Source organism: Arvicola amphibius, chromosome 8, assembly GCF_903992535.2.
Source record: "Arvicola amphibius chromosome 8, mArvAmp1.2, whole genome shotgun sequence".
NCBI classification, from domain to species: domain Eukaryota; kingdom Metazoa; phylum Chordata; class Mammalia; order Rodentia; family Cricetidae; genus Arvicola; species Arvicola amphibius.
This window is the reverse complement of record NC_052054.1, coordinates 69305305-69333177: the sequence shown is the minus strand read 5'-3', so window position 1 is coordinate 69333177 and position 27873 is coordinate 69305305. Positions and strand designations below refer to the sequence as shown.

Genomic DNA, 27873 nt, shown 5'->3' with positions numbered 1-27873 from the left:
CATGGAGGCAGAATGTTGTATACATAATAAATAAATAAATCTTTAAAAAAAAATTCTTGACGGGTATGTGGCCCAGCACTTGGAAGGCAGAGGCAGGAGGATCTCTGTGAGTTTGAGGTCATCCTGGTCTACAAAGTGAGTTCCAGGACAGTTAGAGCTACACAGGGAAATCCTGTCTTGAAAACTTAAAAAAAAAAAAAATTCAAGTTTGGGGATTTGAGGAGCACAAGGGAAGGTGACTTCAAGGGTAGTTACCAAGCCTTTATATTGTGTGACTACTGCCCAAAATCACCAGTCCAAAGTGATTTTAGACTAGTGAAAATCAGAGTAGAGCTGGGTGGTTCATGGCGGTGCACGACTTTAATCCCATCATTTGGGAGGCAGAGACAGGAGGAACTCTGTGAGTTTGAGGACAACCTGGTCTTCAGGGTGAATTCCAGGATAGCTAGGCTACACGGAGAAACCCTGTCCAGAACCCCCCACCCCCAAAAAAATTGAAAAAAGAGAAAAAAAAGAAAAAGAAGGAAAAGAAAAGAAAATCAGTGCTGAGACTGGGGGCTCAGGGGATACCGAGAAAAGACAAAACAGCAGGGGTAAGGTCACATTCCTTGTTAAACTTATGGATAACTTGAACTGAGCAAGTAAGCGGTGGAGTGGGGGACTCGCAAGGCTAGGGCTTGCAGGAGGAAAAGTCAACCTTTGGATGCGAGGTGCAAAGGCTTGACCAGTACATACTGTGTGTGAAAATATCATACCTCCTTCCCGTCCCCAGATCCAGCTGTGAAATGGAAGCCTTGAGAGGTAATTAAGGAGGGGTCCTTCCTTAAATTACGGCCCTTGCCTAGGGCTACAGGAATGTTTTTACATATGAAAGCTCCTCCTGTAAACCTTCTCTCCGACCAGCACAGTTCCTCTTCTCCACCCCCCTTTGTTGGTCTTTAATCTTGGTCTAGGTGCTATTATTTTTCTGGTAAACCTTGGAGGCAAGGGCCACGACCTATTAACAGCTTCTAAGACTTCTGAAGCCATGTTTGGGTCTTCTGTGGTCTCCACACCTTAAACTGCAGTCTTAGAGGCTCCCTCAACTCAGGAGCTCCCATTTCCTCTCCATTCTAAATTGCCCCTACTTGTTTGTACTTCCTTATCTTGCCTGGGTTTCCTGGCCTCCATCCTGTCCTGTGCCAGGAAGCTAATTCCATGGGGGGTATGTGTAGTGTCAGTACCTGGGTGGAATGGAAACAAAAAGAACAACGTGGGTGTCTGGATCTTGGGGGATGGTCTAGGCCCATTAGGGTGGGGCTTTATTTGTGGAAGTAGCACCTGAGTTTTGGATTTTGCTCCTGAATAGTTGCTATCACAGTGGGAGACACTAAATGAGGACCGGACTTGATGGAAAAGAGGAGGTTAAGATTCTATCTACCGGGTTTGAGGCCAGGCTGGTCTACTAGTGAGTTCCAGGGCAAGCTCCAAAGCTACAGAGAAACCCTTTTTCTTTTCTTTTCTTTTCTTTTCTTTTTTTTTTTTTTTTTTTTTTTTTTTTTTTGATTTTTCGAGACAGGGTTTCTCTGTAGCTTTGGAGCCTGTCCTGGAACTAGCTCTTGTAGACCAGGCTGGTCTCGAACTCACAGAGATCCGCCTGCCTCTGCCTCCCGAGTGCTAGGATTAAAGGCGTGTGCCACCACCGCCCGGCGAGAAACCCTTTTTCAAGACGAAAAACAAAACAAAGCTGGGCGGTGGTGGTGCACGCCTTTAATTCCAGCACTGGGAGGCAGAGGCAGGTGGATCTTTGTGAGTTCAAGACCAGCCTGGTCTACAAGAGCAAGTTCCAGGACAGGCTCCAAAGCAACACAGAGAAACCCTGTCTCAAAAAACCAAATAAATAAATAAATAACAAAGCAAAACAAAAGATGCTAATTAGCAGTAGCCCATCTAGCAACACCCCTAACTAGCAGGGCCCAAAGGAGGAATATCTACCTGTAAGCCTCCATCCCTTTTATTTTTTATTAATATTTTTGAAGATCTGGTCTCTGTGACCTCGAAGTCTCTTCCCTTAAGTGACTGATCCATACTGTCTGCTTCTTCCCTCCCTTCCAGGGCCTACAATTTTAAAACTATTTGCAGGCCATGTAGTCTGATTAAGCTGTGTTCAGGGCCAGAGAGCTGGCTCAGCCTGTAAAGGCACTCACTAGCCGCCAGGCCTAAGCTCCTCTCACTTGGTGACGTCACGGTGAAGAGAGAGAACTATCCCTAGTAAGCTGTCCTGTAGACCTGTACATACACACACACATGTATACACAGAGAATATAAATGTAATTTAAGAAACTGTCTTCAAATAGATGCATCTATTCTTTTGTTGTTGTTTTGTGAGATAGGGAGTCCTGGCTTCCCTGGATCTCGCTCTCCTCTGTAGACCAGGCTGGCCTAGAACTCACAGAGATCTGTCTGCCTCTGCCTCCCGAGTTCTGGGATTAAAGGCATGGGCCTTCTGGTTGCTGGAACTAAAGGTGTGCACCACCACTACCCAATACATTTTTTTTTTTCAAAAATGCCTCCACAACTGTGATAAGGTCTTGAAAGAAACTCAACAAAAGTTTTCTTGAGGCTATTTATAGCTAGGTCCTCCTTTTTAACCCACCCTACATTTCCATTCTCAACCCTGTCTGTCTGGTATTCAGGTCTCTTCCCTCAGGGCTAAAACCTTTGTGCTGCGAGTTGTTCCAGTTTTGTTTTCTGAGACCAGGTTTCTCTGTAGCTTTGGAGCCTGTTCTAGAACTAGCTTTTGTATATCATGCTGGCCTCAAACTCATAGAGATCCACCTGCTTCTGCCTCCCTAAGTGCTGGGATGATGATGATGATTATTATTATTTTTGGTTTTTCGAGACAGAGTTTCTCTGTAGTTTTGGAGCCTGTCCTGGAGCTAGCTCTTGTAGACCAGGCTGGCCTTGAACTCACAGAGATCTACCTGTCTCTGCCTCCCTAAGTACTGGGATTTAAAGGAGTCCCTGGCTGGGTTGTTTTTATTTGTTTTGAAGTTTTGCCATTGTTTTTTTTAAATTTATTTGTTTATTTTTGAGGCAGAGTCTCACTACTTAGTCCTTGTTGGCATGGAACTTGCTGTGTTAGAGAAAGTATCAACTCCAATTCACAGTGATGAGTGATCAGGTGCCTCTCCTGGTTTCTCGCTGGGCTCTCCATGGAACTTGTTTCTTAGATCAGGCTGGCCTCCAACTCACAGAGATGCACCTGCCTCCGAGTGCTGGGATTAAAGTTGTGTGCCACCACTGCCCAGCTCTTTCTTCTTTATCATTATTTCTTCTTCTTCGTTCTTAGGGGAGGGGCTCTTCTTCGGGAGGCGGAGGAGAGGAGCGAAGGAGGAGCCCCCTCGAAAAAACTCCTCCTCCCCCTCCTATCCACTCATCCTCCCCTCGCTCTCTCTCTCCCTCTCTCTCTCTCTCTCTCTCTCTCTCTCTCTCTCTCTCTCTCTCCCTCTCTCCCTCTCCCTCCCTCCCTCGCTCCCTCCCTCCTCCCTCCCTCCTTCTTAATGGTTTTTCAAGACAGGGTTTCTCTTTTAAATAGTCCTGGCTCTCTTGGAACTTGTTCTGTAGACCAGGCTGGCCTCCAACTTACAGAGATCTGCCTGCCTCTACTAGCTGCAGGACAGGCTCCAAAGCTACAGAGAAACCCTGTCTCGATAAAGAAAACAAAACAAGACAAAAAAAGAGTATTTGATGAACAACTTCAATCACTTAACATTATTACAGGTTTGGGGAATTCAAGCACAAAATCTTTCAAATTTCTCTCTCTCTTTCTCTTTCTCTCTCTCTCTTTCTCTCTCTCTCTCTCTCTCTCTGTGTTGTGTGTGTGTGTGTTTTGTTTTAAGTCAAGGGTCCTTACTAGTAGTTTCCTGATGTTACCAAAGCAAAGTTATGTCATCATTTGTCACCAGGTGCCACTCCACTGTCAGCAATGAGACATGTGCACCCCTTAAAAGTGCTCGCCAAGCCCAGCTTCCTCTCTTGCCTCTTGCTCCTCTCCCCTTCATCTTGTCTCTTCCCTCTCTGTCTGTCTGTCTGTCTGCCTGCCTCTCTCATCCCTACTCTAACATGACCTTTTACTCTTTCACCCCCCACTCCCCCAATAACCTCTTGCACGAATGCTGTTGCATGTGGCCTGTTTGCTTAATGACATACTTTGGCCGGGTGGTGGTGGCGCACGCCTTTAATCCCAGCACTCGGGAGGCAGAGGCAGGCGGATCTCTGTGAGTTCAAGGCCAGCCTGGTCTACAAGAGCTAGCTCCAGGACAGGCTCTAAAAGCTGCAGAGAAACCCTGTCTCGAAAAACCAAAAAAAGATAAAATAATAAAAAAAATAATGACATACTTTGGCAGGGCCAGCTGAAAAGACTCACTTCGCTTTTCTTTCTTTCTTTTTTTATCATATATTTTCTATGTAGCTTTGCCTGAAGTGGCCCTTACTCTGCAGCCCACAGTAATGCTCCTGCTTCAGCCTCCCCGAGTGATGGTGACTATCACAGCAGACCATTAAATGCCCGTTAATGGAAAGCTAGTAGTAGAGACCTAACACTGCAAGTTAGTCCAGTTGGGCTGGTTGATCACCAGGCTAAGGGACAACCCCTCAGAAAGGTGGGACCACACCTAGGAAGGTAGAATAACTACATCTTTAATGACCTGCTGCACTCTTCTCCAAAGTCCCCACAAGCCTCCATCCTTTCCATGGGGTCTGCCCACCTTGTTCCTTTCTGGTCTTCTTTCCAATGCTGTTCAGAGCCTAAATAAAAACTTTCCTGATATTTTGGGCTTCCTTATCTTTCTCTAAAGCTCCTGTTCCTGTCATGCATATGTTTGTCCACCATACAGCTGACTTCCGTGCTGGGGTAACTCAAACAGTAAGGAGGCTGGTTTGTTTTTTCCTCTCTCTTTTGTTTTCCTCCTCTGGGCATTTATGCTACGCCTGTCTTGCTTGGTTTTATTACTATTAATTTTTCACCCTAAAAATAACAATCTTTGCCAGACGGTGGTGGCACACACCTTTAATCCTAGCACTTTGTGAATTCGAAGCCAGCCTGGTTTACAGAGCTAGTACCAGGGTAGGCTCCAAAGCTACACAGAAAAACCCTATTTTGAAAAACAAAACAAAACAAAAAAAAATCTTTAAAATCTTTAAATAAACTTTTCCTGCCTTTTGAATCTTTAGTTCAAAAACACCTTTCCTTCACCCCTTGATAGAATTAATAGGGTTTACTGATGTATAGCAGAAGGTTGGGTACCAAGTCTTAGAAGGATGTTTTTAGACTCCGGACACCTTCTTGCCAGATTAGTTTGGTGAGGCCTCATAGACTTATAGGATAGCAGCCCAGGATGGAGCAGACAAGTCACATAACAGAAGATGGTGCGGCCTTAAGGTAGGAAAGGCTCTGGTGGCATAGCAGCTCAATTAAGAAGGTGAGGGTACAGAAAGGGGTCCCTGAAGCCGGAGAGGAATGAGCAAAGAGAAGGCTGTCCAGTATGAAAAAGTTGATTCAGTGTGGGAGAGGCAAAAGTCTCCTTCTTGGGCTCAGAATCTGAAAAAGAGGTAAAGATGCCAGACCATTATGCTTGGTTATTTTGCTGTTTGAACCCAGGGTCTTGTACGTGCTAAGCCATTTCCCCAGCTCTTTTAGTTGTGTGGGTTTGTTTTTAGATGAACAGGTTCTTACAGCTGAGATTGCCTTAAATTCCCAATTTTCAAGTTTCTCCCCCCCACCCAAGTGATAAGATTACAGACATTTTTGGCTATTAAAATTTAGGTTACTATTTATCTATCCATTTATTTATTATTTATTTATTTTGTTTTTTTTTTTCAAGATGGACAGCGTTTCTCTGTAGCTTTGAACCCTATCCTGGAACTTGCTCTATAGATCAGGCTGGCCTCGAACTCACAGAGATCCACCTGTCTCTGCCTCCCGAGTGCTGGGATTAAAGCTATGTGCCACTACCGCGTGGTAAAATTCAGATTTTTTTTTTTAAACTGCCTCTTGGGTAGGCCAAGCTGAATTCAAACTCTGATGTAACTGGATGACAGAGATGACCTTGAACTTCAGACCCTCCTGCCTCAGCCTCCCAAGTGCCTAGATTACAGGTATGAATCACTACACACAGTTTCTGAGAGGATGAGGCTCAGACCTAGGACGTCTGCATGCTAGGCAAGCACTCTAGCAACTGAGCTACACCCCCAGCACTAGGTCTGGATTCTAATAAGCTTTACCTGGCATATGCATCACTAGACTTTCACACATGTCTATAACACAGCTCTCCGGCATCTGTCCAGGATGGAGAACAAAAACCCTGACATTGTCCTCCTGAGGCACCAGCCCTGCTACACTCCACAGTACATCTCTCCAGCCCTATTCACTGGTACCTGACTGGCCTTACGTGGTGGCTGACTGGTTGACCTCAAGAATGGAGGGCAAGGGAAGGTCAACCCATCTCTTGAAAGATTTGATTCAGGGATGTCTTGGAGAGCAACAGGAACACTATGGCGGACTTTTTGGATGACTGCTGTCCTCTCTGACACAACTGGTCCCTGTTGTTTGGTGCCTGACTACTTTCCACCCCATTTCATGAGCTACCCTCTATTCTGATCTGTGACCAAGCTGCGGCATTGATTCCATAACCATTCATTTAGAGAGTAGTGAATTTCTGGGGGTCTGGGTGGGATGAGGTGGGGACACCAAATGAGCATGTTTCCCTGAGAAGGCGGGCCTGTGTTCTTTGGGCGACTACAGGGGAGCCCTGTAAAGCGTACTCATCTGGCTTGGGAGCATGAGAGACTCAAGAGAACCTTTTTCTCCGCTTTAGGAGAAAAGACACCGAAGGAGGTCCAGGCCCTCAGCCTCCGGGTTCGTGCGCCCTCTCCAGTCCGGCTGAGAAAACCGAGGGCGTGGCCAGAGAATTGACTGACGGCTCACTCACACCAGTCTGGCGACGACGGAAACGTGCTCAGGCCCACTGATCCCTGGCTCCTCCGCCATCCCAGCTTCTGGGATTTGGTTTTGACGCCGGAAGACTGCCTAGTCTTAATAGAAACACCGGAAACGTGTTCCCGACTAGCGTTCCGCCTGCGCCGCGGCCATCGGTTCCGTTTCGCGGCCCGGAAGTGCGGCCTTCAAGTTGACAAGCAGAAGGCATCCACTGCAGGACCTGGTGCCCGAGGAGTCGGAGGTGAGGTCCAGCGGGCATCCCTTGGTCTCGTTCCAGAATCAGAGGGAAGGCCCGGGCGTGCTGGGGGAGGGACGCCCGCGTGAGGATCGGTGCACACGTGGAGAACGCGAGAGGGCGCTGCAGGATCGGGGCAGGGCGCGGGGCAAGGCTGCGGAGGCGGGAAACAGTCGGTGTGGTCTTAGTGGGCCCGAAGAGGGCTCTGGCACAGGGTGGGAGAGAGACAGGTTGATGGAGCAAGGTGCATGGCATGGGAGAGGACATGGCGGCGAGAATACAGCAGTAGATGTGGGAGAGTGTGTCTTTGTTCTGGAGCATCCAGGAAGGTCCTGCTGCATCTGAGGAGTCCGAGCCCTCCGGGAAGCGGGGTGGGAGTGGGGGATGGATTTGAGGAGTTTAGGACCTATGGGTTGGCACACAAGTTGAAAAAGGAGGCCTCTGGCAGAGGCAGGTGCATAGCCTTGGTCTGTCTGAAGAATTAATTCATCGTCATAGAGGACCCAGATAAACTAGGTTAGCAGGCTCCCTCTGGCTGTCGCGTGAGGAAAATGTCCGGAGGTGGGGGTGTGGAGGGACTTACAAGGTGACTTCCAACAGTCCAGGCCGGTGGTTACTGGCACAGTGTATGAAATAATCTGAGAGAAAGGGAGGAATCGGCTGGGCCAAAGGGAAGGATGTGTTTGTGTTAAGGATATAAAAACGTTGAGTCTGAGTTCTCAGCCCTGGTATAGGGGCAGGATTTAATGGGGCCCCACTCAGGAGCCAAGGCCCCAGAGAGACAGGTGTTAGGGTGTATCCTGTATCTTGATTCTCTCCCTTCGAGCAGAGTTGTATGCAGTCTGATCCAAATGTAACATTCTTATTTGTTAAGTAAGGAAACAGGCCCAGAGACCTGGAATATCCACTTGGTGGCTTACCTGGCAGATCTCAGCTTCTTATCTCCCCCCCCCCCCTCTGTGTGTGTGTGTGTGTGTGTGTGTGTGTGTGTATGACAGGGAAGTTTTTTCCCTTTTCCAGGGCCTCAGTCTCGTCAGTGCCAGGATGATAGTCTCGGATGCATAAGAAATATGAGGATTCAGGGGCTGGAGAGATGGCTCAGAGGTTAAGAGCACTGCCTGCTCTTCCAAAGGTCCTGAGTTCAATTCCCAGCAACCACATGGTGGCTCACAACCATCTGTAATGAGGTCTGGTGCCCTCTTCTCGCCTGTAGGCATACACACAGACAGAATATTGTATATATAACAAATAAATAAATATTTAAAAAAAAGAAATATGAGGATTGAAACCAAGTGTGATGGATTTCAGCTTGCTGGCCTTTCACATCCCTTGTGTGATTTCTTAGCACTGCAGAGCTCGGCTGGTGTAAAAAAGAAACAGGGCCGCAGTGCATTGTTATACGTAGTGTTTATTTGCTTTCCTTGGGCATGAGGGACACTGATGCTCAGCCTGAAGAGGTGCTCCCATATTCACCAGGAGGCAGGTGCATCCACACACACACTAGTTAATGGTACCTGCTAATGATGGTAGTCTTGAGCCTTAGTGGTGCTGGGATAAGGAAATCTGACTAGGGGAGAATAGAAAAGAAAAAAACAACCCAAGAGGAAAGGGTTATGGGTAACTTAGAGGAAATGAGATAGTAGCTTATTGTTTCCTCGGGAAAATCGTTCTCATGAGACAGGGTAGCCAGTTTTGAATGGGAGTTACTGGCATTTGTTTTAAACAAGACCACCCCCTTGGGAGGAGGGCCGTCCTGTGATTTAAGGATATTAAACTTGGGGTCTAGGTAAGTTCCCAGAAGGAGGGTAAACCTAGATCTTCCTTGGGGCAGAAAACAGGGGATATATATGCTGGTGTTGCAGGGATGGAGGCCATTGAAGGGTACCTAGGCCAGGAGTGCTGACGTGTTTTATGTGTTGGTTCAGGGACTGTGAATGAGGTGGGCCCCGCCTAGGGATGTGGTACCTCCTTGGGTTCTGTGATAAGGATTAAGAGGACCAGGACAAGCCGGGCGGTGGTGGCGCACGCCTTTAATCCCAGCACTCGGGAGGCAGAGGCAGGCGGATCTCTGTGAGTTCAAGACCAGCCTGGTCTACAAAGAGCTAGCTCCAGGACAGGCTCTAAAGCTGCAGAGAAACCCTGTCTCGAAAAACAAAACAAAAAACAAAACAAAAAAAACAAAACACAAGGGGACCAGGACATAGGATGGCAGAGCTGACAGCCCAACCCCCATTGTCTCTTCATCTCGCAGATGGCAGCGACCGAGGCGGTGCACCACATCCACTTACAGAACTTTTCACGGTCACTTCTGGAGACCCTCAATGGGCAGAGGCTAGGCGGTCACTTCTGCGATGTGACTGTGCGTATCCGTGAAGCTTCCCTGCGTGCGCACCGCTGCGTGCTGGCCGCGGGCTCGCCCTTCTTCCAGGATAAGCTGCTGCTCGGCCATTCAGAGATTCGTGTGCCACCAGTGGTGCCTGCGCAGACGGTGCGCCAGCTGGTCGAGTTCCTGTACAGTGGCTCCCTGGTGGTGGCTCAGGGTGAAGCACTACAGGTGCTCACAGCAGCGTCGGTGCTTCGCATCCAAACGGTTATTGATGAGTGCACGCAAATCATTGCGCGTGCCCGTGTCCCCAGCACCCCAGCACCTGCACCTCTGCCACCACCCGTGCCCCCTCCACTCGCTCCCGCGCAACTGCGCCATCGTCTGCGCCACTTGCTGGCGGCCCGCCCCCCGGGTCACCCCAGCGCAGCGCACAGCCGCAAACAGCGCCAGCCTGCACGTCTGCAGCTGCCTGCGCCCCCAGCACCTATCAAGGCTGAGGGACCGGATACCGAGCCGGCGCTGACTGCCGCCCCTGAAGACAGAGGTGAAGAGGATGACGACGAAGAGACTGATGAAGAGACCGACGCTGAAGAAGGAGAAGGCGGCGGTGGCGGCGGCCCTGGTGAGGGCCAGGCGCCCCTTGCCTTCCCCGACTGCTCAGGGGGCTTCCTTACCGCTGCAGCTGACAGCGCACGTGAGGACCCGCCTGCATCCACTGGCATCACTGATTATGGTGGTGCCGGGAGAGATTTCCTTCGGGGGACTACGGTGACCGAGGATGTGTTCCCAGATAGTTATGTATCCGCCTGGCATGAAGCGGAAGGCAATGGGGGTCCAGAAAGTTGTCCGGTGGAAACCGCTGCTCCACCTGACTGCGCCCTCGCTGGGCCTCGCCCCACTGGCATGAAGACCCCTGGACCCCCCGTGGCTCTCTTCCCCTTTCACCTGGGTGCCCCTGGGCCGCCAGCACCAACACCTCCCGCTCCATCAGGGCCAGCCCCTGCGCCCCCTCCCGCTTTCTACCCCACGCTCCAGCCAGATGCAGCCCCCAGTGCTCAGCTAGGAGAAACCCCGGCTGTACCTGCCGCCCCTGCTGCTCCGGCCACAGCCATCTCAGGCCCTCCTGCGCGTGTCCCCGGTGCCTCGGGTGCTGAGCAACCCGCCTATGAGTGTAGTCACTGCCGCAAGACTTTCAGTTCTCGGAAAAACTACACCAAGCACATGTTCATCCACTCTGGTGAGTGCGAAAGGAAAGGAAATGGCCGTCTCTACTCACACAGATTTCTGAGCCCCTTAATCGTTGGAGATTTGGTTCCTGGGTGGGATCAGGCACTTGAGGTGCTTTGTTTTGTGTTAATCTTAGAAGTCTGGAAATTTAGTTCCCCCGTGTCAAGCGGTTGATTGGGAAGTGGGAGCCTGCCCTTCCAAAGCAGACCTACTAAGGTCTTAGAAAGCTAGCTTTAGCCTGGGCTGGTCAGGTTAAAGGAAGTGTTTGGTGGGGAACTGACCAGCTTCCGGGATGGGAGCTGCAGGAAGCAGGAAGAGAATTATGGTGAAGGAACGTGGGTTTATTTCCTGTAAAAGTGTCTCATAATATGGGTCTGAGTAGAGAGGCTGAGCCCCAGGGTCTGCCAGTGCCAGCGGAGGTGTGAACTGGGGATGAAAAATCCTTGAAGTAGGAGAGATCTGAGTGTAGCCCAAATGGGCAATGGGCGTTGTTCCAGACAGGTAGAGTTCCCTTTTAAGTGTTCCTGGCAGACGGTGGCATAGTTGAATGAAGATGTGGGTTTGGGAGAGGGCTTCCTGGGAGAGTGGGATTCCAGGGTGGTTTCCTTGACAAGCAAAGGGTTCCTGACCTGACTCGGGAGGGAAGAATAGAGGAGTCCCTACCCAAGGACATGCTCCAGGGAGAGCAAGCTGGACTAATGTGTGTGTGGCTTGCTTTGTCGTCTGCAGGGGAGAAGCCACATCAGTGCGCAGTGTGTTGGCGATCCTTCTCGCTGCGCGACTACCTGCTCAAGCATATGGTCACACACACTGGCGTGAGAGCCTTCCAGTGTGCTGTGTGTGCCAAGCGCTTCACGCAGAAGAGCTCGCTCAACGTGCACATGCGCACACACCGACCTGAGCGTGCACCCTGCCCTGCCTGTGGCAAGGTTTTCTCACACCGCGCACTGTTGGAGCGCCACCTGGCAGCTCACCCTGCACCTTGATTGGAATCCAGCAGTACACAGTGCGCAGGTGCAGTCAGACCCTTGGACTAGGTCTACTCCACCGGAAGGCTCTTGCTTTGGAGTCTGGACTCTTTCTCTTCCCCACTCTCACCCCGTTTCCCTGGACTTGGGACCCAGAACCCTATGTCCCTCCTACACATGCTTAGCATCTCTGGATGGGATATGGCGGGGTAGAGGATGGTCAGGGACCCTACCACCTCAGAGATCTAGACCATCTCCAGGTTGAGCTGGGTCCACAGACTCTTGGAACCTGATACGGGATTTTCGCCCTACTCCCTGTCGGGGTATGATGTCTAGGGTTATCCTCTGCCCCAGTACTGGGCTAGAATTCTCTGACCTCACCTATAACGCCTGTGCCTGCCTGTGTTATTTTCGGTACAGTTTGCTTGCCACTGTGCCACTGTACCGTAGGTGAGCCGGGCAAGAGCCTGAAGAGTGAAAGAACACACAAGAGACCTGGGTCATTCCAGCCATTCGAAAGGAGATCAGCTGAATGCTGTTTATTCAAGTTTAGGGAAAACCTTAAATACCTAGCTGCTGCACAATGGAATAACCCCCCCCCCCCAGACCACACCCAAGGTGGAGTCAACAATGCCCTATAGCTAATCACCAGGCCGGGAAGAGTGAACACTGGAACAAACAGGATGTTTTAGCTGGCTGACCAGAAACTGTCCTCAAGATGAAACCCGGGAGCAGGGGTAGACCCATGGGCCCTACACTCACCCTCAGTCTGGATTTCCCTTTCCTCATTGGGTGTCTGTGGAGACTCAGATGGACCTACCATGGAACTTTAGGATTCCATTCTAATAAAGGACGTTGGGCCAGTGCATGCCTAGTAGGCTTTCTGAGTTGTGGGCTTGGGGCTTGGTCCCCACATTCGTGGGTTGTACCATTGCGGTCCCTTGAGATTTCCTGGGCAGGTAGGCACAATTTGGTTTGATAGCCTGAACTTTTATTTTGGGATTTAGGTAGATGGGCTGCATATATAACAGTCATCCAGTTTTCTTAAAGAGTTCAACTCTGTGGAGGGAATCCCAGTCCCAGTGCTGGCTGCTACATACACACTGCAGAAATTGAGTCCCCCTTCCAACCAGAAACCTTTAGGAGTCAAGGTTTTCCCTCCCCCTTCCTGATGGACATGAATGTTGGACATCCCACTTGTGAGATGCCCGAGAGGGCTCTTGGGGGCCAGGCTGCTATGAGGACATTGAACCCTGGATGTTGGACTCCAAGAGAACCCAGAGTGAATTGGATGGCTGTGTCAGGTGGGTGGGAAGCAAGAATTCATAGAACCCAGGTTGCCTATTGAATAAAGAAGGTGGCCTTTCAAAGAAACCAGCATCATATCTGCTCTTAGCTCAGAAAGGCATCCTCCCTGTCTCCTTCCCACCTCTGATACACTGGTGTCTAACTAAGGATTTGGGGTCAGGAGGAACTCTAGCTTGGAAGGCCTGCCTGCTTGTCTCCTGGGCCTATGGGACTCTTCTGTGGCTGGGTGTCACAAGGACACCAGAAGTGAGGCAGAATCCCTGTGCAGCAGGCTCATGGTGGAGAACAGAAGTGTGTTAAATCCAGATGATTAAAGGTGTTCTAAGTGTTTACTGAGCTTCTACTGTACCTGACAGTCAACAAGTTTCCCTTGGATAGTTCAGGCCAAGACCTGGGTTTTGTGAAATAACCTCAAGGTAGGTAATTAAGACACAGGCTGGACCTCTTATCTTATTGACTGGAGTTAGGCAGATCTTTTATTTCTTTTTTTTTAAAAAAAATATTTATTTATTTTATTATGTAAACAATATTCTGTCTGTGTGTATGCCTGCAGGCCAGAAGAGGCACCAGACCCCTCCCTTTACAGATGGTTGTGAGCCACCATGTGGTTGCTGGGAATTGAACTCAGGACCTTTGGAAGAGCAGGCAATGCTCTTAACCTCTGAGCCATCTCTCCAGCCCCAGATCTTTTATTTCTTGAGACAGGGTTTCCCAGTAGCTATGGAGCCAGTCATGGAACTCACTCTGTAGACCAGGCTGGCCTCTAACTCACAGAGATCCGCCTGCCTCTGTCTACTGAGCGCTGGGACTAAAGGCCTGTGCTGCTTTTATTTTATGTGCATTGGTGTTTTGCCTGCATGTATATCTGTGAGGGTGTCGCATCCCCAAGAACTGGTGATGCAGACAGTTGTGAGCCTCCATGTGCGTACTGAGAATTGAATCTGGGTCCTTTGGAAGAGCAGTCAGTGCTCTTAACCACTGAGCCAATTCTCCAGCCCCCTAGTTTCCCATCCTTAACAGACATGATATGGAGACAAATGCTAGCCTTCAAGAGGAGGCCTGTTGGTGGTGTCCAAAGGAGGTGGAGCAGGCCTGGCGATCAGGCAGAGGGCTGGAACTGTAGGAGGACTCCCAGCCAGTAAGAACTGTGTGACAAAAGGACAGAGTTCAGGGGACAAGAGCAGTTGCTGATAGTACTGACCATAACTGGGGATTGGGGTAGGCAGATTCCCTTAAAGGCAGGAAGGCAGGGCTTCAGAGCTCTGGACAGAATCGAGACTACCGACGCATTCAGCGACTTCACAACGAGCCAGTGCCATGGGTGTTTGGCAGAAACTGACCTTCCTGCTACTGTTGCTTCTGCTGGTTGGCCTGAGGCAGCCCCCATGGCCAGCAGCTGTGGCTGTGGCCCTGCGCTGGTTCCTGGGGGACCCCACATGCTTTGTACTCTTTGGCTTGGCATTGCTGGCCAAACCCTGGATCAGCTCCTGGATGCCCCACTGGCTGAGTCTGGTAGCCGCAGGTGTCACATTAACTCTGTTGCCTCCTCAGCCGCCCCCGGGGCTACGCTGGCTACACAAAGATGTGGCCTACATGTTCAAGATCCTCTCCTATGCCCTGAAAACTAGGCGACTCCTTAACAAGCAGCCTCCAGAGACCTTTGTGGATGCTTTGGAGCGACAAGCACGGGCACGACCTGACCAGGCGGCCTTGGTGTGTACAGGGTCCGGGGCCCACTCGATCACCAATAGCCAGCTGAATGCCAGGGCCTGTCAGGCAGCGTGGGCACTAAAAGCAAAGCTGAAGGAAGACAGCAGCCAGCAGGCCAGAAAGATCGCGGCCCTCTTAGTGCTCCCCTCCAAGAACATTACTGCTTTGGGTGTGTTTCTGGGGTTGGCCAAGCTGGGCTGCCCTGTGGCCTGGATCAATCCACATGGCCGAGGGAAGCCCCTGCTGCACTCTGTGCTGAGCTCTGGGGCCAGTGTGCTCATTGTGGACCCAGGTGAGTGCCCTAGGGGCAGTGAAAAGGGGGGACAGAATTTTCTAGGAGCTGGGCAGGAAGCCTTTGTTGTATCTATTTCTGCCCCATGCTGTAAGGGTCAAAATGTTGATTTACCTGGGAAGTAATTCTAGGGTTGCCGCTTTAAATATTTTCCCCTAAATCTTTCAGGTCCATTTGATTAATTTTTTTTAATTGAAGTTTTTTTGTTGTTGTTGTTTTGTTTAAGACAGGATCTCATATGAAGCACCGGCTGTCTAGAACTCCATATGTAGACCAGGCTGGCCTCAAACTCATAGAGTTCCACCTGCCTCTCCCTCCTGAGTGCTGGGATTGAAGGTGTGGGCCATGATGCCCAGCTTTATTTGACTAAATTTATATTTTATGAATTATGAGGTTCTTTTGTTTGTTTGTTTTTTGAGACAGGGTTTCTCTGTGTAGCCTTGGCTACACTGGAACTCGTAGACGAGGCTGGCCTCAAACTCAAGATATCCACCTACCTCTGTCTTCTGAGTGCTGGGATTAAAGGCGTGTGCCACCACAGCCTGGCATTATAAAGTTCTTCATCCAGGAATGGGGGAACTTTTCTCTGCTACCTGCTTTCAGTCCCTGGGTTTCTGAGACTCCCTTTTGACTTTGAAGGAAGCTACAAGTTGCCTCTCTTTTCCTCTGATGGTCCCTGCAGACCTCCGGGAGAGCCTGGAAGAAGTCCTTCCCCAGCTGCTAGTAGAGAACATCTCCTGCTTCTACCTTGGCCACAACTCACCCACTCCAGGTGTGGAGGCTCTGGGGGCTGCCCTGGATGCTGCTCCTTCTGACCCGGTGCCTGCCAGCTTTCGAGCCCACATCAAGTGGCGAAGCCCTGCCTTGTTCATCTACACATCCGGAACCACTGGTGAGGAGACTGATGGCCCTGCCCCCACCCTGCGCTCTCACACCCTGACCTCACCTTGCCCTAGCACCTGACACCCAACCTCTGACTTGGACTTTGACCCTAAGTGCACTACTATTTTGTTTGGATTTATGATCTCTCCCCCCCCAACTCTGAAAACCAACCACAGAGTGGGATGTGGTGCTGTTCACTTGTAAATCTCAGCACTCAGGGGTTGAGAGGCCAGAGAACGTAGAGTTCAAGGTGTGTGCCTTTCACTGGATTGCTTACTAAAATAAAAAAAATACATACATTAGCATTTCCGCTATGCAAGGCAAATTCACCAAGCATTCCATTCCATGTTTTTAAAAAGGAATAAAAATTCAAGCTGGGTGTGGTAATGTATGCCTTTATTCCCAGCACTCTGGAGACAGAGGCTAGAGGATCTCTGTGAGTTTGAGGCCAGCCTGGTCTACAGAGCAAGTTCCAGAACAACCAGGGCTACAACTGAGAATCCTGTCTTGAAAAAAAACCAAAATAATAAATAAATAAGGAATGAAGGTTCTTTTTGACAAAAAGAGGAAAGATGGCAAGAAAAGGGGGGGAGAAGGAATGAAGAAAGGAAGGAAGGAAGAAGGCCAGTCTGGGTTACATAGTGAGTCCAAGCTAGCTTGAGCCACAGAGAAAGATACTGTCTCGAAAAACAAAACATGCAGAAAAAACAAAAACAAAAAGATACTCAATGAGTTTTCTTGCTTTTCGTTATTTATTTATTTATTTATTGGTCTCTTGCAGCTTTAACTGGCTTTGAGCTCCCTAAGTAGCTGCCTCACCCTCTTGAGTGCTGGGATTATAGGCTTACCTCACTTTACCCAGAACAATCTTCATGTTTGGTCCCCTCTAAGAGGCTCAGCCGCAAGCAGACCCACCCTGCAGTGGTGGTCGGTCTCTCTTCTTCCCCAACCCTTACTGCTGCCTCACCCTCCAGGACTCCCAAAGCCAGCCATTCTCTCACATGAGCGGGTCATCCAGATGAGCAAGATGCTGTCCTTCTGCGAGGCCACAGCTGACGACGTGGTCTATGTTGTTCTACCTCTGTACCATACGATTGGCCTCGTCCTTGGAGTCCTGGGCTGCTTAGAACTTGGTAAGTCTTCCAAGGACCACAGTGTGTTAGTGTGGGACACTCGAAAGGTCAGGATTCTATACTATGCACCCTGACTTTGTTTTCCCCACCCCAGGTTGGGCCATTTAGCCCAGGCTGGCCTCAGACTTGGTATATAGTTGAAGGTGGCCTTGCACTTCTGATGCTACTGACTATATCTCCCTAGTGCTGAATTACAGATGTGTACCATCATGCTCAGTTTTAGACACTTTTTATCTTTTTTGTTTTCCTTGAAAGACAAGGGCTCAGGCCAGTGGTGGCAGCTGTGCTTGATTTTAATTTCAGCACTTGGGAGGCAGAGGCAGGTGGAGTTCAAGGCCAGCCTGGTGTACACAGTGAGTCCCAGGAGGTGACTAGTGCCACTAAGCTCAGTACATTGCTGAGGAGGCAGAAGCTGAGAAGCACTGCAGATCAGTCTCAGACTGATTACATACATAGAAAGGCCCAAGTCAGCTGTGGCTAATAACTCGGTAGAAAAGACCACCTGCTGCTCTTAACACAGGTTTGCTTCCCAGTACCAACATCAGAGGGCTCCTAATCACCTGCCACTCCAACTCCAGGGGATCTGACGCCCTCTCCTGGCCTCTACAGGCATCCACATGCATGTGGTACATATACATACACACACATATATTCATACACACATATACAGGCATGTATACATACACCTAAAAAACATCTGCCAGGGGGTAGTAGCTCATACCTTTAATTCCTACAGAGGCAGAGACAGGTGGATCTCTGAGTTCGAGGCTAGCCTGGTCTATAGAGTGAGTTCCAGGATAGCCAGGGCTACACAGAGAAATCCTGTCTCAAACTGTCCCCCCACCAAAAAAAGTTCTTTCATTAAAAAAGCAATAACAAGACCAGGCAGTGGTAGTGCACACCTTTAATCCCAGCACTTGGGAGGCAGAGGCAGGTGGATCTCTGTGAGTTCGAACCCAGCCTGGACTAGAAGAGCTAGGGTTATTACACAGAGAAACCCTGTCTCAAAAAACAAACAACAAAACAAAACAAAACAAAAAAAAACAAGGCTAAAGAAAATGCTTTCTAGAGTCTCCATTCCCAAGGGGTGGAGCCTAAGACTTTGAACAAGATAAGCCCCTTTCTAGAGAGTTTGGGGCAAGTGCTCTACCATTGAACCACACCACCATCCCCTTGCTGGTGGGTTCTAGGCAAAAGTGAGCCAAACTAATGCCTCGCTGGTAAATTTTAGGTACGTGGGTCATTTAGGTGAGTGTGCCATTACTTTGCCTTTGAAATGCCACACCCAGATAATCACATAGATTCTCTTAGCAACATGGAACATGATCACTTATTTTTTTCCCTACCAGGAGCAACCTGTGTCCTGGCCCCCAAGTTCTCTGCCTCCCGCTTCTGGGCTGACTGTCGGCAGCACGGTGTGACAGTGATCCAGTATGTGGGTGAGGTCCTACGGTACCTGTGTAATGTTCCTGAGGTGAGGCTCTGAGATTGAGGTCCCAAGTGCATTCCCAGGCATACAGCCCTATATGATTTTCCAGATAAACGTGACTCAGATGTAGAGCACAGGCCTAGCATTGTGAGACCCAACACCAAAGACAGAAGGACCCACACCTATGGGTCTCCAGCAAGGTCACTTCTTGACTACACAAGAGAGCTGAATTAGCCTGGGCTACACCGAGACTCTGTCTCAAAAAGAAAAAAAAAGTCACATGGTAAATTCCACTTTCCATGTTGTTTTCTACCGGGTGCTTTGACGGTTAGTCACCTGAGCAGGTGTGTCTTAGTTTCCTTTGTTGTAAAATATGAAAACAGGCCAAGGAAGAAAAGGTTTACTTTAGTTTCCAGTTCTAGGTTATAGTGCATCATTGTGGGAAAGTCAAGGCTGCAGGAATTTAAAGCAACTCTTCACATCACACCCACAGTCATCAAGAGCCTCAGTAATGCATTAATGTGTGCATGCCAATACACACTTGGCTGTTTCCCCTTGGTCTAGTCCCACCTAGAATGATGACACCCGCATTCAGGATGGATCTTCCAAAGTCAGTCTGTCACAGGCATGCCGCAAGCCAATCTAACTTACGTAGTCTTTCACTAAGACCACTTTTCCGCTTGGTTCTAGATTGTGTCACGAAGGCAAACTATCACAATGGAGGTGACTCTACCCTGTCCAGTTTCAATAGCTTCATTTGAAAACCATAACCAGGCGGTGGCGGCGGCTTTAACACCTTTAATCCCAGCACTGAGGCAGAGGCAGGCAGATCTCTGTGAGTTTGAGGCCAGCCTGGTCTACAAGAGCTAGTTCTAGAACAGGCTCCAAAGCTGCAGAGAAACCCTGTCTTGAAAACCTCAATAAATAAATAAATAAATAGGAAAAAGAAAGAAAGAAAAGAAAAACATAGATGAGAACAATTCCAGTCTGAAGTTTAACTAGCTCTGGATCTCAGTTTACAAATATAATTACTAATGGTAGATACTGGAATAAAAAGAATATCCCCTACCTGAAACATGAAATGAATTGACTATATAAAGTACCTGGAACAATGTGACTCAAGGTAAACACACTAAATGCTAGATGCTTTTATTTATTTATTTATTTATTTATTTATCCATTTTGGTTTTTCAAGACAGGGTTTCCCTGTAGTTTCTAGAGCCTGTCCTGGAACTAGCTCTTGTAGACCAGGCTGGCCTCGAACTCAGAGATCCGCCTGCCTCTGCCTCCCGAGTGCTGGGATTAAAGGCGTGCGCCACCACCGTAGATGCTTTTATTTTTATAGAGCGATGAGCTGCAATCCCTAGGAAACTGTCTCTAGGCAATATGTTCCACTTCCCAGTCTCTCCCACCCCTTCAGTTTTAAATCAAAAGCCCCTTGAAAATCGTCCTGATAAGATCCCTTCCTTAGGTAGGCACTTCTAGATAAGGCTTACCTATAGATGAATGTCACCTCTCCACAGAAACCCTTGTAGGTAACAACTCTCCTAGATCAGGCTCCTGGAGGCTACTCCCAGCAGTGTCAGAGGGTCAGATGCCTGCCCGAGGGAAGAGCAGAGGGCTTGTTGTCTCTAGTTACTCCTAGCTAGGTAACTGCACATAAGCAAAGCTCCTCTATACTGTCTGCAGAGATAATTTAGGTAGAGATGCCAGTAATACTTACCTTTTTAAAAAAATTAATTTATTTATTATGTGTACACATGCCTGAAGAGGGTACCAGATCCCACCATAGATGGTTGTCCACCACGTGGCCGCCGGGAACCGAACTCAGTACCTCTGGAAGAACAGTCAGTGCCCTTACCCTCTGAGCCATCTTCAGCCCTACTTTTCTTTTAAAATGAGGCTGTCCCTATATAGCCAGGCTGGCCTGTAATTTGCTATGCAGCTCATTTGATCTCCAACTCTTAATCCTCCTACCTCAATTTTGTTAGTGCTGGATTATAGGCATCTCCAGCACCCATGTTTAACCCTTTTGTTTGTTTGTTTCGTTTTCTTAGACAAGGTTTCTGTATATAACAGTCCTGGCTGTTCTGGAACTTACTCTGTAGACCAGGCTGGCCTCGAACTCATAGAGATCTGCCTGCCTCTGCCTCCAGAGTGCTGGGATTAAAGGCATGTGCCACCACCACCCAGACAATGTCTAATTCTTTTTTTAAATATTTATTTATTTATTTATTTATTATGTATTACAATATTCTGTCTGCGTGTATGCCTGCAGGCCAGAAGAGGGCACCAGACCTCATTACAGGTGGTTGTGAGCTACCATGTGGTTGCCCGGAATCAAACTCAGCACCTTTGGAAGAGCAAGCAATGCTCTTAACCACTGAGCCATCTCTCCAGCCCCCAATGTCTAATTCTTAAGTACCTCATGTAGATTCTATAAGTATAGGTCCCACCACTACCAATTCGTAGGTAATTCCCAAGATTAACACTTAAGATACTTTCTTCAGAAAAAGTTCTCAGCCATGCCTTCTAGGGCACCACCTTCTGACCTTTCTTGGGATGTCCCTGCAGCAACCAGAAGACAAGACACATCCAGTCCGCCTGGCAATGGGTAATGGACTTCGGGAAGATGTGTGGAAAATTTTCCAGCAACGCTTTGGTCCCATTCAGATCTGGGAATTCTATGGCTCCACAGAGGGCAACTCAGGCTTAATGAACTATGTGGGACGCTGCGGGGCTGTGGGCAAGACCAACTGCTTCCTTCGAGTGAGTGTATGGGACTCCCAGTGTGATGGTGGTCCTAAGACTGAGCCCCCAGGACCTTAACCAATGTGCCCCATCCTCCATCCCAGATGCTGAGTCCCTTTGAGCTTGTGCAGTTCGACGTAGAGACAGCAGAGCCTATAAGGGACAACCAGGGCTTCTGCGTCCCTGTGAGGCCAGGTAAGGAGGTCAGCAAGCCTTCTGTGGATGTATGAGGGGTAGTTACCTCCACCTCCTTGCCTGGAACAAGCTGCCCAAAGGCCTTTGGTTAACTTCTTTTCTTCCAATTTTTGAGTGTAATTCCTCATGTAGCCCAAGCTGGTCTGGAACTCTCAATCCTTTTTCCTCTACTTTCCAAATGATAGGATTACAGGAGTGTGCCACCATGCCTGGCCCAAAGTCTTAACATGGTGATAGGGGGTGGTGTCTGCAACCCTCACCTTGAGCTCAAGTCACTGGCCTGTCTGACCATCACTTGGGAACCTCTGCCTTCCAGAATTTTGGCTCAGCCCAGCTCTCCTGCTTCAGTCTTATTCTGTTCTGCTGCATTGACGTGTATCTGTTGGTTCCCTTGAGCGTTCTGTAGGGGTCACGACCTCCTAGACAGCAGTCCCTTACCCTGCACTTCCTCTCCTGGGGTTTCACAAGTGCTCTGGCTTATCTTTCTTCCAATCCCCGTTTGTCAGTTCCCCACCCTCGTCCTGTTTCTTATGGACACCCTGATGCTACCTTCTCTTTTTCAGAACTCTCCATTTTCCAAGTTTCTCTGTCTTCTTGGTTTCTCTCGCCTTAAGTCTGAGTGTCTCCCATCAACACATTTTTTAAAATTTTATTTTATGCATATGTTATTTGTCTGCATTTATGAATTGCACCTTGTGTGTGCTTGGTGCCTGAGGAAGGCAGGAGAGGGTGTCGCATCCCCTGGAACTAAAGTTACAGAAGGTGATTGTGAGGCACCATGTGGATGGTGGGAATCTAACGTTAGATACAGCAGCCAGTATTCTCATTCTCTCTCTCTCTCTCTCTCTCTCTCTCTCTCTCTCTCTCTCTCTCTCTCTCTCTCTTCTTTTTGTTTTTTGAGAACAGGGTTTCTCTGTACACAGAGATAGCCTTGGCTGTCCTGGAACTAGCTCTGTAGACCAGACTCACCTTGAACTCACAGAGACCCACCTACCTTTGCCCCCAAGTGCTGGGATTAAAAGCGTGTGCCACCACTGCCAGCCAGCCAGTGTTCTTAACCACTGAACTCACAGTCTCTCCAGCCGTAACAGTACCATTGAGTTCTGCCTTTGGCTAGATGAAAAGTGAGGAACCCCTAGTATGGGCTCCTTCATGAGCTGGTGGGGTTCTCACTTAGGGCTTATTTGCCATTTATACCTCCAGGGGAGGCAGGACTCCTGCTGACCAAGATACTAAAGAACCAACCCTTCCTGGGCTACCGTGGTCCCAAGGAGCAGACCAATCGAAAACTGGTTACAGATGTGCGGCGCGTAGGAGACCTCTACTTCAATACTGGCGATGTACTGTCCTTGGACAGTGAAGGCTTCTTCTACTTCCAGGACCGCCTTGGTGACACCTTCCGGTCAGGCATGGGTGGGTTGGGATATGGGGCTTCTGGGGTGTCCAGCCTCTCTAGGGATGGGTGTGGTCCTCTCTTCTCAGGTCTATAACATCCCTTTCTGGAGCGTGTTCTCTATTCCTGGCATGTGGCTTCTCTTCCGAGGGACAGAACATCCCTTCCTGGGGCTGGGGTCTCTCAGGGACAGTAGCATCCTTTTCAGGGGGCAGCCCATTCCTATCCTAGGGCATGACCTCCCACCCTGCAGGTGGAAGGGCGAAAATGTATCCACGCGAGAGGTGGAGGGAGTGTTGTCGAGCTTAGACTTCCTAGAGGAAGTCAATGTCTATGGCGTGCCTGTGCCAGGTATGGAAAACTTGCCTGACTTTAAACATCTTGTACCTTTGTGGGTGGGGATTGTCATTACAAATTGGGGGTACTGTTGGGGTACAGAGAGGTTAAGAATTATGTCTAGTTGCACAGCCGGTGTGTAGAGCTGGCCTGCCGAGAGTGACCAGTGTGTTTTCCAGGGTGTGAGGGTAAGGTTGGCATGGCTGCTGTGAAGCTGACTCCTGGGCAGAATTTTGATGGGCAGAAACTATACCAGCACGTCCATTCCCGGCTTCCTGCTTACGCCACACCCCATTTCATCCGCATCCAGGTGAGGGCGAGGTAGCAGGAGTGGATGGATAAGGGAATTGATGTCACAATCGGGTCATGATTACTGCTTTGCAGGACTCCCTGGAGGTCACAGGGACCTTCAAGCTGGTGAAGTCACAACTGGTGCGTGAGGGTTTTGATGTGGGAGTCATTGCTGACCCCTTGTACATACTGAACCACAAGACCCAGACCTTCAGCCGTTTAATGCCAGACATATACAAGGCTGTGTGTGAAGGAACGTGGAAGCTGTGACCACCTCACCAACTGCAAGGCTATCCAAAAGTGTGAGCATCAGCACTGGCCAGGGTTCTCAGCATCAGCTTCACAAAATTGTCAGGATTCCAGATGCCACGGCCTAGCAGCCCTTAGAGAATAAACTTGAATGCATATGCAGAAGCCTGTGTGTGGATTTGAAGTAATAGATGAATGCAGCTGTTCAGCACTGCCCCTTCCCCACCCCCACCCTCGCGCCTGCTCCGGGGTTCTCTGCCAAGGAATGAATATATATATATATTTGAAGCTGTCCCCATCAGCCCAAGGTGAAAGGTATGGGAGGAGCAGCTCGAGCAGCTCTGAAACTTTGAAGCTACCCCACTGACGAGAAGAGAGTGTTGACCCCAACTCTGAGTTTCTGTGTGTAGCCTCTCTGTAGATCAGGCTGACCTTGAACGCAGAGATCTGCCTGCTTCTGCCTCCCAAGTGCTGGGATTAAAGGCTTCCATCAGTATGCCCAGCTCCCTGTGTGTGGGAATGTGCATGTGAGTGCAAGTACCCACGGAGATCAGAGGCATCAGATCCCCTTGGAGCTGGAGTTCAAGCAGGTATGGCTGGGGACTAAGCCTGGGCCCGCTGCAAGAGCAGCTTGTGCTCTTAAACCACCGAGCCATCTCTCCAGCTCCTCGCCCAAGGGAGTGACAGAAGTGATATCTACCCTTCTAGTGTTACCAGGTGACTTAGGGTGACTATCAGTATGGTGAAACACCATGACCAAAAGCAAACTGGAGAGGAAAGGGTTCGTATGGTTTACACATCCGTCCATCATTGGAGGAAACCAGGGCAAGAGCCTGGAGGCAGAAGCTGATCAGAGGCCACGATGCACCTTGTGGCTTGCTCAGGACTACCAGCCCAGAGATGGCCCTCCCACATCAACCACTAATTAAGAAAATGCTCTACAGGCTTGCCTATAGCTGGATTTTATGAAGGCATCTTCTCAATTGTATCAAGTTGACATAAAACTAGCTAGCACATTAGGCAGGTAGGGCAGGTGGGGTTCAAAGCCTCAATGGCCTCTCATGCTACCATAAGAGAACCCTGTCAAGAATGAGAACCTAAGATCATTTAGGAGATAGGTTAAAATTTGGGAATTGAGGCTGGGCTGTGGTGACACACACCTTTAATCCCAGGACTCTGAAGACAGAGGCAGGTGGATCTCTGTGAGTTAGAGGCCAGCCTGGTCTATGGAGAGAGTTCCAGAACAGGCTCCAAAGCTACATGAAGAAACTGTCTCAAAAAGCTGAAGAAAGAAAAAAAAAGAAAAGAAAAAATTGGGAATTGATACAACCTGTGAAAACCTAGAGATCCACTTTTTGTTGTTGTTGTTTTGTTGTTTTGGTTTGGTTTGTTGAGACAGAGTTTCTCTGTTTTTCTGGCTATCCTGGAACTCACTCTGTAGACCAGGCTGGCCTCAAACTCACAGAGATTCACCTGCCTGCCTGCTCTGCCTCCCTCAGTGCTGGGATTTAATAAAGCTGTGTGCCACCATCGCCTGGCTATGATCCACTTTTAAAGGTATTCACTGGACAGGAATAGTATCTGGATTGAAGGTTAGGTCTCACTCTCATATACTGCCTGTGGGCAGAAATGCTAGTTTAGGAAGAACACAGACCCGGAACCAAAATGCTCTCGCATCTTTGGCCTCAGCAAAGACAGGAACCATGGCATTTCTGGCTAAGAACAGAACAGCTGTTTAGGGGTCTCTACTGTGAATTGCATTTCTGTAACACCCAATTCTGTGTTACCCCCTCGGTACAGTTCGCGCAACACTGTACCGAACACGAGTCGGGCAAGGGTCTGGAGATTGAAAGAACACACAAAAAGACCTGGGTCACTCAAAAGGAGATCAGCCAAATGCCGTTTATTTAACCTTGGGGAAATCCTTATATACCTCACTGCTGCACAAGGATTTCCACCCAGGCAGGTGGGAAATGACCATACCAACGATGGAGACAACAATACCCTACAGCTAATCACCAGGCGGGGCAGAGGGAGCACAGGAACAAACAATGTTTTAGCTGGCTGACCAGAACCTGTCCTCAAGATGAACCCCAGGAACAAGGGTAGACCTGGGCCCTACACATTTCTATCTCTTGTCCTCATCACCATGGCCTCTGGAAAATATGGTCTGAACTGTCAGGGGGTGAGAGTACTGGTATGACTTGTGGTATCTAGACAGGATTATGAGGGTGTCCCCATCTTAGAAATACTGGCCCTGATGGTGACTCTAAGAACCACGGGCTAACAGAATGCTGAGCCGCCCGCTCTGTAATCAGGAGCTGAAAGTGTTTTAAGAGACTCGGTATTGAGTGATAGGCATGATGACTTCTGCTGGAGTTGTGGCATAGCCCCAGGGCCAGTTAGTGGGTGAACTCCATGCCAACTCTCGCCTACTTCCCTGCCAAAGAAGTGTAACGAGTTGTTGAACATCCCTAGCCATTGTTCCCTGCATAAGAACCACAGTTGGTGTGGATGCACAAGGCATGGCCTTCCTGTCTTCTACAAGGCTCATCTACAATATTCCATATCAAGCCCTGGCTCACCAACCCTGCTTCTTATAAACTTTCTGCCCCCCCTCTTCTGTGATGTTTCCTGAATTATGTTGGTGGGGGTATGAAGGACCGACTTTGGGCTGAGTAACTCCACAATTATTTAGGGTTGAGAGCTGTACTAATCTATGGATATAAAGACATTCAAAAAGGTATTCATAAAAGTATTCAGAAGACAGTTTGATACTATGTTCTTAGACTAGCTGGAGAATCTACTACTATTACTGACCTGAAACTCTAGTTGGCCTGAAATGTGTCAGCCAAGCAGGCCTCCAACTCATTGACTTCCACCAGCCTTTGCTTCCTGAGCGCTGGGCTTAAAGGCATTTACCATTTTTAATTAATTGATTAATTTTTATTTTGTGGGCATTGGTATTTTGTCTGCATGTTTGTCTGTGTGAGGGTATCAGATCTTAGAATTACAGATAGATGTGAGCTGCCATATGAATGCTGGGAATTGAACCCAGATCCTCTGGAAGAGCAGTCAGTGCCCTTAACTGCTGAACTCCAGCCCTTGTTTTTTTAAAAATAGATCTTTCATGTAGTGCTTGTGGCAAATATTTGACCCAAGTGATCTTTGTGTATTTTGGACAGAGTCTGACTACTTACCCAAGCTAACCTTGGACTTTAATCATTTTACCACAGCCTTTCTAGTATTGGGATTCCAGATGTGTCTCACTGTGTCTAAATCAGAATTAGTCTCATATATATTAACATGAGACAACCCCACTCCCAGTTTCATTAAAACAATTGGGCTTCTGTACCTTTGCATTTCTTCTCTCGTTCTTTTTTGTTGTTGTTGTTTTGTTTTTATTTCTTATGTATACAGTGGTCTGCCTGCATATATGCCTGTACTCCAGAAGAGGGTACCAGATATTACCACCGATGGTTATGGGCTACCATGTGGTTGCTGGGAATTGAACTCAGGACCTCTGGAAGAGCACACAGTGCTCTTAACTGCTGAGCCATCTTTCCAGCCTATTTGTTTGTTTGTCTTTCAAGACAAGGTTTCTCTGTGTAGTCCTGGCTGTTCTGGAACTCACTCTGTAGACGAGGCTGACCTCAAACTCAGCGATTCCCCCTGCCTCTGCCTCCTGAGTGCTGGGAGTAAAGACGTGTGGTGATGACTGTGGCTTCTTTGCATTTCTGGTGGGGAGAACCTGTTTCTGGGTGGGAAGTGAAAACAAAAGGCTCAGGAGCTCATGGCTGGCCTGGGCTGCATAATATCCAAAACAAAACAAAAATCAGGCTAATTTTTTTGGTTGAGATATGCCTAAAATCCAAGTATTTAGGAGACAGAGATAGGAGGATTACTGCAAGTTGGAGACAAGCCTGTTTTACATAGTGAACCCCAGGCCTGTCAGGGTTACATAGCAGGACCCTCATCAATCACTAAGAAAATGCTCTGTAGACTTGTTTACAGCCCAGTCTCAAGAAGGCATTCCTTTCAAATGAGGTTCCCATCTCTCAGATGACATAAAACTAGCCAGGACACTCTCCAAATGTGCTGCAGCCCCAACACACCACCCTCTCTTTCAAAAAAAAAAAAAAGACAACAAAGATTTATATCTCAGCTAT

At 48.7% G+C, this 27873-nt stretch overlaps 2 protein-coding genes across 2 annotated transcripts; both read left to right on the top strand.

Annotated features, from left to right (window-relative positions):
• Positions 1-6984: 6984 nt before the first annotated feature.
• Positions 6985-12601, top strand: Zbtb45 (zinc finger and BTB domain containing 45). Its single transcript, XM_038338826.1, has 3 exons — positions 6985-7220; positions 9466-10777; positions 11497-12601. The coding sequence occupies exons 2-3, from the start codon at positions 9466-9468 to the stop codon at positions 11751-11753; spliced, it is 1569 nt and encodes a 522-aa protein (XP_038194754.1). The 5' UTR covers positions 6985-7220; the 3' UTR covers positions 11754-12601.
• A 1590-nt stretch (positions 12602-14191) lies between these two features.
• Slc27a5 (solute carrier family 27 member 5) lies at positions 14192-23869 on the top strand. Its single transcript, XM_038338821.1, has 10 exons — positions 14192-15045; positions 15728-15937; positions 16902-17060; positions 18410-18534; positions 21064-21258; positions 21345-21435; positions 22639-22837; positions 23082-23179; positions 23344-23474; positions 23549-23869. Exons 1-10 carry the CDS (start codon positions 14361-14363, stop codon positions 23723-23725), a joined length of 2070 nt encoding a protein of 689 aa, XP_038194749.1. The 5' UTR covers positions 14192-14360; the 3' UTR covers positions 23726-23869.
• The last annotated feature ends 4004 nt before the right edge of the window (positions 23870-27873 follow it).

What these genes read in the sequence shown, in the direction of transcription:
- Zbtb45 (XM_038338826.1), top strand. Translation starts at nt 9,466, where the DNA reads ATGGCAGCGACCGAGGCGGTGCACCACATCCACTTACAGAACTTTTCA. An exon ending in GCACATGTTCATCCACTCTG is followed by an intron (nt 10,778 to 11,496) that starts GTGAGTGCGAAA and finishes TGTCGTCTGCAG; the next exon opens with GGGAGAAGCCACATCAGTGC.
- Slc27a5 (XM_038338821.1), top strand. Translation starts at nt 14,361, where the DNA reads ATGGGTGTTTGGCAGAAACTGACCTTCCTGCTACTGTTGCTTCTGCTG. An exon ending in CGCCTTGGTGACACCTTCCG is followed by an intron (nt 22,838 to 23,081) that starts GTCAGGCATGGG and finishes CCCACCCTGCAG; the next exon opens with GTGGAAGGGCGAAAATGTAT. An exon ending in CTATGGCGTGCCTGTGCCAG is followed by an intron (nt 23,180 to 23,343) that starts GTATGGAAAACT and finishes TGTGTTTTCCAG; the next exon opens with GGTGTGAGGGTAAGGTTGGC.